The 9,505-nt window shown below is 42.7% G+C and overlaps 1 protein-coding gene across 1 annotated transcript; it reads right to left on the bottom strand.

The window, feature by feature from the left end:
- Nucleotides 1–2,083: 2,083 nt before the first annotated feature.
- Nucleotides 2,084–9,315, bottom strand: ppp4r2b (protein phosphatase 4, regulatory subunit 2b). The gene is made up of 9 exons (XM_070959534.1): nt 9,174–9,315; nt 8,368–8,449; nt 7,858–8,028; nt 6,211–6,304; nt 6,083–6,120; nt 5,879–5,953; nt 5,562–5,702; nt 5,162–5,460; nt 2,084–3,678 (listed from the first exon to the last, which is right to left on the bottom strand). The coding sequence occupies exons 1-9, from the start codon at nt 9,205–9,207 to the stop codon at nt 3,290–3,292; spliced, it is 1,323 nt and encodes a 440-aa protein (XP_070815635.1). The 5' UTR covers nt 9,208–9,315; the 3' UTR covers nt 2,084–3,289.
- Nucleotides 9,316–9,505: the final 190 nt, after the last annotated feature.

Below are 9,505 nucleotides of genomic sequence, written 5' to 3' on the forward strand. Positions count from 1 at the left end.
TGAGGCAGGTGGTGAAGCATGAAGTTCAGTGCAGCAGTTTAAGTTTGGTCCAGAGGCCCCCAGGGGTCCAAAAGGGGGCTCCAGGCAGGGTCAGAAGGAAAATGAGGAAGGGTTTAATTTCACAGTTATTTTACAGATGAGTCAGATCAAAGGCTTCATTCTACTCACCACAGCTATCACTATCATAATTATACTTTGATACAGAATTACAGTGAATTAGCTGATAGGACCTGCAGTACAGGGTTTGTAAAGGTAAACCTGTGACAACAAAATCCAAACTTTTTATGCATTTTTTTGAAAGATTCTGAAAAAACTGGAATGCAAAGAAAAGTGATGCTGCAGCACTTTCAAGATATATCCCTGCAGTGTGTTTTCTTTTATTCTCACTTTAATTTGATTTTTTTTTCTTCTCAGGGAGGCCAGAGGCAGCCTTTGTCATTGCAGACGACAGGCTGCTGTGTTTACCTTTCAAAAGTTTCATCCCTTGCTAATAGAGTCCTGCTCCTCATGCCTGCAGACACGCAAGACAGCAAATATATCGTCTGAGGCCCGAAGCAATGTCTGCAAGTGCAGTAATGACACATAAACTGAGGAGTACCTAAGATACAGAAACAACTGTGTTACAAGTCTGAGGAGACATTTTTGCAGGCGACTCGCTTAAAAGATTCAAAAGTCTGTGAACTCTTCAAACCGCTATCCTCCTCCGTGCATATCATCTGCCATTCAGAAAGCTGGGGTCAGATTAAAAATCATTTGGTGTCAAGCTGCTTTTAATATCCCTCCTGCCCGGGCATTTGTTTCCCTGGAGACAAGTCTTAAAAGCCCTCCGTTTAAACAGTGCCGCATGGATGAATGCAGTTTTATTTCCTCAGGGAGCCTGGGCAAATTTCAGCTGTCAAAAGGCAGCAGTGACAAACCATATTGTGAACTGACCCAAAGGAACACGTCTTAGAGCTTTGCTGAACAAATTGACATGAAAAGTTGTCTTTATTTAAAGGGCAAAGGTTTGGAGCACTGCGTATTTTGATTATGACCACAGCCCCATAACAGATGGGGCGCCTCTACAGAGGGAGCATGCTAAACCCGTCTTGTGCGGTTTCACCGCCTCCTAAAAACCACCCAAATCATCATTTTCCAATCATGCTTCATGTGCCCTCTGACATGTGACACACAGGGACAACAGTAGTGCTGATGGGTTCATTGCTTGCAATGATGAGCAGAGTCAGACACACTCAAAGTCTTACCACGTTCTTTTGAAATGCCACCAAATGTTCCAGCTTTTTTAGCACCATTGCTGCCTAAATAATGTGCTTGTGGATGTTAAATGTAGGAACACCTGACAGGCAACAGACACAAGGATTAATACAGCAAAATAACTCATCAAACACAGGTGTAAACATTAATATTTCATTTTTAGGTCATTCCTGTGATCTCAGTGCTGTGCATGCTGGGTGAATGGCTTAGTGAAATACAGCCATCATTACTCTTACTAGTTACACCAGTGCTTTTCTGGCTATGACAAGTCAAAGCGTGTCAACATCTCTTCTGCTGTTCAGAAGCAGCCAACCGATCAGAATCCAAAATACACCTGGGTTACAATTAACAAGAGCAGGAGCAGTCTGGTAAAAGTATTCAATTTTTTGAAAAACACTGCTTTTTCTTTTAAGATCTGTTCATGGGCATTAGTGCTCTGAAGTCACAGCTTGATGTCAGCTGACATTAGCACCGTTAAGTACACGGGTGCAAACTATAAGCAATTAGTGAGCAGTGTGGAACTGGGCCACAGAGGAGGTTTCTGTGTAATATCCAAAACAGCAGTCCAGAAAACATGTTTTCATGGCAGACATTTTGACCTGTCATAGCAAGAAAGGCATGACTAATGACATTGACAGACCCGTGCTGTTAAACGTTCCAGCCGCCGTACCAGCACCGTGGAGCTGACTTTAAATTAAACATATTAATTACAGCTGTGTTTCCCTGCTGTAACAATGTCTGCTGTGAAAACGGTCGACCGGACATTGTGCACGCTCGCAGTAAATGAACAGAATAAATGAGGTGCTGTGTGAAAGTAAGCAAGACCACCTCGCATAAAAATGTTAACATTTATTGCTGTTTCTGAATACCGCACTGAAAGCAAAAGCATTCAGAGTATACACAGAAATTATACAATAATATATGGTTTCACAAAGGCAGTGAACACATACTGTATTACAATCTACAAAAATCTACTTTACAGAAATTTAAAATTCTAAATATCAAAAAGTACAGCTGCAGAAACAGGTGTAGAACTGGAACCAGAAACTGCTCTGGATATCGGTCGGTGAGACAACATGGTGACATCACGATACAAAGAAAGCGGAAGTCATCTTTGTACTTACAGCTGGTTTTGGAAACTACAACTGGCAGACGAAACAAAAACATACTCCAAAAGAACTCACTGAATTGAAATGATCATATAAATTATGGTGGTTTTATGCATCCAAAATATATCATTTTACAGAAGACTCCTCGACAAGGTAGCATGTCATAGTATTGTTCAGTGGGATTGGTAGTGTATCATTGCAAAATATGGTTAAAATAATATAAGGACACAATGGAAAAAATACGTCTCCCATCTCATGATGACGGAGACATTGATTTAAAAACAACTCATGTTTCCAACAGCCAGGTGGAACTTGGTGGAGTAACAACAAAGTGGTGGTGGGGTGTTAGGTTCAGGTCACTGCTGGACTAAAAAACATTTGTACATGAGCTTCAGTCAGGAACAGAAACGGTGGTGGCAGCTCATTGTTTCATAAATAATGAGGGGCTGGCATGGCTCTGTTCTGACCCTGGTAGTGTGGCTTAAAGGGTACACAACATAGACTACCAATCTTGTGACATGTCCAAATGGTTGGCGTGAGTGGCATAAGAAAAGAAAGAGACCACCCTGGTATCTGAACAACCCCACTGCCTACACAAAAAAAAAAAAAAAAAAAAAATCCAGCCAAGAAAGTCAAGACAGCTGAAACCAATCCCTTTTAGGGAAACTTAAAAATAGAGGCTAAGAAGATCAATAAAATATTCCAGTCAAAAAAAAAACAAAACAAACAAAAAAAAAACTTCAAATGAAAATTTATTTGTATGCCCACATCAATGCCAGGTAGCCATTTTGGAGGAGTGTCCAGAAGCGGGACGAGGCGTTCGCCTTGTGTACGAGGTGCAGTTATCCTCATTCCCAGTGACAGTCAAGCTGGATTCAAGGACAAGCTGGTTTATGGTCACACGTGGCTGTAAGGGGGCCTTCAGTCTAGTCCTGCTCCATGGGCTCCTCAGTGGTCCCAGTGTTCAAGGTGGCACTTTCCATGGCGCCCTCTGTAGGAGGTTCAGTCGTACTGCTGGAGGGAGCGAGAGCTACGTCTTCTCTGGCTGCTTCTGCACTCTCCTCTATGCTACAGCTGCTACCACTGCTGCTACTGCTGCTGCTGCTGCTGCTGCTGCTGCTGACTGGGTCACTGTTGCTCTCCTCACTGTCCCTGCTGGTCTCAGGGCTCTCTAGGACGCCGGCGGGTGCCTGCTGCTCGGTCTGATCCATGTCACTGCCCTCCTCCTGGGAGCCGCACGGCACTTCCCTCTCAGCCTGCTCGGCCTCCTGAACGGAGCCTGCACACACCTCGGCCTGGGTGCTGCTCGTTGGTTCTGTGATGAAAAAGTGGAAACAGATGTTAATATACGCCACGGAGTATGTTCTGAGTGATGGTCTAGGCCTCTTCAGACTGTGAAATGACCCAAATCTTTCCAGACAGCTTCAGAGAGATGAATGACTGGCTCGCTTGCCTTCACACACACTACTTAATTTGTCATTCAACAGAACTTGCCACATTAGCTCACATAAGCATACAAAATGAATTCAATGTTTCCTGTCATTACTCTGAAGAATCTGGATTAAATTTACAGTACAGAATATTAAGTCACAAGACTTTTTGCACAACTCGATTCTCTCCCTGTACGACGTCACATGCAACTGATCAACCAGCTACCCATCTCCTATCTGACACGAACGTCTTTGCTGATGTTCTGACATTTTCCTGTGAAAGTTGAGGAAACCAGTCACAGCTGAACTTGTTTTGACAGCAAATCACGCTGAAGCTGTATGTTAAAACACTGAAAGCACTGGTTGGAATGAGGCCGTCCTCAACCGCAGCTGAGCGATTCACATTCGAAGTAACTGCCAGAGACTGACAAGGAACTTTGTCCATGTGACACACGAACGCCCCCACAACAATCTGAAACACCATGAAGTCATGACTCGTCCCGATTCAGACTTAAGAAAGAAATGTCAGGGAAACCCTTCAGTACTGACGTACTGATCCACTGTTAGTAAAGGACGTTAACGATCATTTAAATTAAATCCAATTTTTCAGCCCAACTGCTAATGAAGTGTAACAATAAAATGGTGCATCACATTTTCTTTGGAACTCGCTGCAAACAAGCTGAAGTAATGTTCCGGTCCCTTCAGTGGTTCTCCCGTGGGAACGTTCTGACGCATGTTTACAAACTGGGGGAAATGAGAGAAAACTTCTGAGCAAGTGAAAAATCGAATTATGCAGATGTGATTTGCAGATGAGATGGTGTAACAAAGCTGACATACAGGTTTATGAGGGACGCCTGGTTACAACTTTTGCAGTCTAATACAACAGTCGTGCAATAAATCCTGCCTTCATAAGGTAACACTGTTCAGTTTGTGTTAAAATTGTTTTAGAGAGGCTTCGTTTCAACTTTACAGTCATTTAGGGGGCTGCAGTTTGCGGTCCTGTTGAGCTGTACTGTTATACAGAGAGGTGTTTCTGTTATTTAGCCTCCCCACACAAAACACAATCATTACTCAGCATAAGGCAGTAAAACTCAATAGCACCACAAAGTACAACCTCCAAAATGACCATAAAGTTGAATGGAAAACTACTGCAGGCCTGTTGTATAAGACTCCATTAATTTTTGCTGACTGTACCTAATGAACTCACAATTGAGTGCAATATGCAGCCATTAAAGCTCATTTACCATATACTACCTGTTTGAACGCTTTTCAAGAATGCGCCTGAACAGCCCATGATATAACTTCCCCTCATCACACCATGAAGAAACCACTTACCAATCAACACACGGCACGTAAGAAAAACTCTACCTTGGTCTTCAGTGGCAGCAGCGCTGCTGGAGGCTTCATTCTCCTGGCTGTACCCGACCTTCTCCTCCTCCTCTTGGACCATGGCCTCTGCCTCTTTTGAGAGGCAGGTGGCATGTAAAGGCCTCAGTGTGTCCACCTCCTGCTCTTCCTCATCATCCTCTTCATCTTCCTCTTCCTCCTCGTCCTTGCTGAACTTAAGTCTCTTCACCTCCTGCTGCTCAGCTTCCATGTCCTCTTCTGCGTCGGGGTGTTTGTTCTTCACCGAGCTCCCCAGGGAGCCTCCCGACGCTGAAACCTCACTGACAAACAAACAAGAAACAAGAGATCGAGATGTGATTGCAGCGGGTTTATGTGGAACATGGAGAACAGATTTTGTGGTGTGTTACAGCTTCCGACATACGTGGAGTCTTTATCGTCTTCTTGCTCTGTGCTGAGGTCTTTGTTGTCTGTGCTGTCTGGCAGGCCATTAGCTGCTAGCGAGTTGGCCAGAGACACCTTCGGTCGGTTCAGCGGTCGAGGAGTTCCAGGGCCGTTCACTTTCCTAATAAAAAGCCAACCAAAAATAAAGTAAAAACATAAATAAGGGAATAAAAACAGAGAGAAAAGGGAATAGAAAAAAGTTGTCTTTTTTTTTTAACAATACTGAAAAATATTAGCTGTTGTAGTTTAATTTATGTGAATTTCGGGATCAAGGACTAAATGTGTCCCCTGCACAACCTCTCTGTAAAAGCAGATGTGTTCCCGGGAAGCATCACTCCATTCATTCTATTAACAGCACTGCATCCATTTTTCCTGCAAAAGCAAGATAAAAAAAAAAAAACTCTTCATCCAGTGGAAAATATAATTGCCATAATGTTATTATTACATAACAACATATTATGTGGTTCTTCCAAAAACTGTTCATTTGGACAGGACACTTACTCTGAGGTTGGGTGCACACAGCTTACCACCATTACATTCTAGAGGGAAACAAGAATTGCCAATTAGGTGAAAGAAGGTGTCAGCAGGTTTACAAATGATGGAAAATGGCTATGCTGCTTAGGACGTACCTTCTCCACCCCCCGAAGAAACTTATCTGTTCCTGTGTAATTCCTCTTGGGTTCTGTGAGCAGCTCGCACAAGCGCTGGATCGTAAATGGAATTCTACGAGAGAGAGAAACAAAGACAGCGCTCAGTATACAGTAACAAGACAATGTGTCATTCAGGTGGTCTTTTATTAAGAACTGTCCTAACATTCTGTCTCAGTCTTTTATTTGGTCCGTCTGCGGAGTACTCAGGGATATTGGGAGCTTTGGGAGAAGTCAGTTTCAGCCAAGCTGCACATCAACATCACTAGAAAGATATTAAGTGTATTACTGTAGCAAGAAGACAGGACAGTTGTCAAATGATTGTGTTTTGAGTACTTTATACCCATTTAACATATTACCCAGAGTGAAAAATGAAAAATGTCCATCACACTTTCCCAGAGCCCAAAGAGTCATCTTTAAATATTCTGCTTTGTCCAACGCTCCAAAACCCAAAAGATATTCAGTTTACTATGATAAAAACACAGAAAAGCAGCAAATCTCTCTTTGGACAAACTCCTTCTTGCTCATTAAAGCAGCATTTTGCCACTGGAAGCAAGGTCTTTTCATAGAACCCGACTGTCTGCGCAGTAGAAAGATACAACCAAAATGCATCACACCACAATGGGTGGGTGAGGTTGGGCAGTGCTTGATTTTAGCTCGTCCAGTTTCAAGCAACGGTGTCCTTGTCACAAACTTTGTTGTATTATGGCTTAACTGTACACTACAATATGTTTCTGAAAACAGCTGTGGGAAGAAACAGGTGATGCAGTAACAGAATTGAACTGAGTTTCGTGTCATGAGCTGCCCCTCTGTCAATCAGAGAGAGGGTGGGTGGGGCTCTCTCTGACTTCTAAACTCTCTGTGTCTGTAGAGGCAAGCATACAATCTCTACTGTCATCCAGCAGAATTTTGCTAGAAAATAAGCAGGGAGTGCAGGCAACATGGACACGGACATTTAACACAGTTCATTTGCATATATTTTCCAGATAGTAATGATACAAAGCTGATTGAAATTTGGCAAAGGTTCCCTTTAATTTCTGACACACCATGCTGCTGCTGCTGCAGCAAGTGTTGGTGTTCTCTTGCCAGCTGGGTGCAAACTGACCACATTTTTGGTCACCTCTATTTTGAACCAGGTGTGTCCGTCCTCAGGTCTCTTTTGGGTGAGGTATTTTTTATTGTGAAATTGATTTATGCACATTGAATTTGAGTTACACAATCTGTTTTCATCAATTTCAAAATCTCTCACCCTTGAAGTGTTCTAGTCTTACTGTCCTAATATTCAAATCCTGACAGTTTTGCCTGAAAATGACTAGAGAGAAACAAAGAGGGAGAAAAAGTCCCTTCAAGTTCCAGTTTGAGACACAATGGAAAGCTTCAAGACATGGTGCTACTCTGCATGAGCGATAAAATCATCATTACTCTTGCCCTTACGATTTAACACATGATAAGGAAAGCCGTAAAACTGATATTGACTACAGATATGTGTGGAGCAAATACGGTGACTTAGAGGACACATATGGCGTGTGTTAGGGAACCAGACATGCTCAATCTGGCTTCTCCATCCATCTAATCAGCCTGCTACTATCATTGCCATGGGGAAATGTGCTACTTAAGCTGGGCACCTACCCATTGTACCCCTTCACAATCTTCAGGATTCTCTCCTTCATATCTTCAAATGGGATTGACTCCACGTTGGGATTTGCAGGACCTCTTTGTTCAGGTGCTGAGGCTCTAAAGTCATCCATCACTTTCTCCAATTTAAAGAGGAAGTAGTTCTTAAATTGAGACCATTGAACCCTAGAAGAAAACGGTAACAGAAGAAGGCTCAACACATTTGCCATAATGCATGAGAATACAGGAAAACTGGTCAAAAGAATACAGTGACTGGATGCTGCATAGGCCATGGTAACATTTAAATTAAGAGGAAACACGAAACTACAGTTACACTGACATCAAGAATGTGCAACAACACAGAGAGGAATGATTCTGCAAACAAAAATTATTCCTGGACTGCACATATACAAACATTATGAAAACATTTAAAGCCCCTTTCCTCAACAAAATAATGAAATGTGTGGTCGTGTGTGCTGTAAAGAGTTATGAAGGGGAATTATCAGGCCTGCAATGTTAACTTACATGGTCTCTCCAGTCTTGGCAATGTGACATAGAAACTGTTCCAGCAGAGGACATGCCTCCTTCTTTGCTTTCTTCTCAAAATCTGAGGAGACAAAAACACGGCGTAAATAACGTTACACATACACTGATATTACATTCTGTACTGGCCTGATCAGAGATGAACAGGCTTTGATTTAGCTAACCTATCTCACCCTTCAGATGTGATAACTCTGCTATAAAGCATGTGTGTTTTGGCTACCTACAATGATTCCCTACTTCAACCAACTAAATGAAGCTTGCGAGCTGGTCTCTGATGACACTTTTCCTAATTAACGTTAGCTATTTACATAACGTAGCGTTAGCGGGCTAGTAGAAGCTATCTAGCTAGCTAGCTAGGTCGCCTGCTACCTGCAACTGGTTTAAGTTTAGCGCACTGGCTAGCATGTTAAGTTAGCGGCAACAGCGTAGCCGGCAAACGGTAGTGTACCAAGAGCCGGTGACACTGGCCAGTTACTTCATCTCAGGCAAAAAAAATGTCTTTCAGTAACTAGTCAAATACTGAGGGAAACACACATATGTTAAGAAATATGGATTAAGAAAAGCATTGTATTATAGTTAGCTTTCTTGTCTGGCTAATGAATTGGACGACAGCTAACCATTTCCGTGTAACCGCTTGTAGCGTTAGCTCGTCCTGAGAAGCAGCTAGCTAGAGACATTAGCTTGTGAGCTCCAATCCGTTTATTTTTTATAATATGACAATTACAGAAGCACACGTCTAACACGTGGTCTCGATGAACACAAAAACTATCGAAATAAAGTGAAGTGACCTCTGAGCGCCTCTTGAAGCGAGTCAATTTCCATCACGTCGTTGCCCTCTGTCAGCCTTGTGGATGTAAAAAGCAGACTGGCGGCTAGCTGCTGCTGCTAAGCTACGATCTCACAGGCAAAGCGGAGGGAGCATTTTAATATGGCGCCGTGAGGTCACTGCCTGCTCAGCAACAGACAAGGCAGCACACAGGAAGAGCAACAGAGCGGCGAAGGGACCAGATGTGCTCTGACACCATACGGAATTATTACCTCTAAAATAAAATAGAGTAATATTTGATTGTTATCTAATAAGAATAAAGAATATTATGGCAATGCATTAGGCGTGATTAAA

The sequence above is a fragment of the Chaetodon trifascialis genome, chromosome 3, assembly GCF_039877785.1.
Source record: "Chaetodon trifascialis isolate fChaTrf1 chromosome 3, fChaTrf1.hap1, whole genome shotgun sequence".
In the NCBI taxonomy this organism is placed as follows: Eukaryota; Metazoa; Chordata; class Actinopteri; order Chaetodontiformes; family Chaetodontidae; genus Chaetodon; species Chaetodon trifascialis.

Bases quoted from the DNA above. Each gene is read 5' to 3' on its own strand.
- ppp4r2b (XM_070959534.1), bottom strand. From the start codon at position 9,207: ATGGAAATTGACTCGCTTCAAGAGGCGCTCAGAG. The intron at 5,703-5,878 runs GTTGTGCAGGGG...GCTTTTTATTAG, and splicing joins ACATCTGCTTTTACAGAGAG to GAAAGTGAACGGCCCTGGAA. The intron at 3,679-5,161 runs GTAGAGTTTTTC...TTTTCATCACAG, and splicing joins TGCTGCCACTGAAGACCAAG to AACCAACGAGCAGCACCCAG.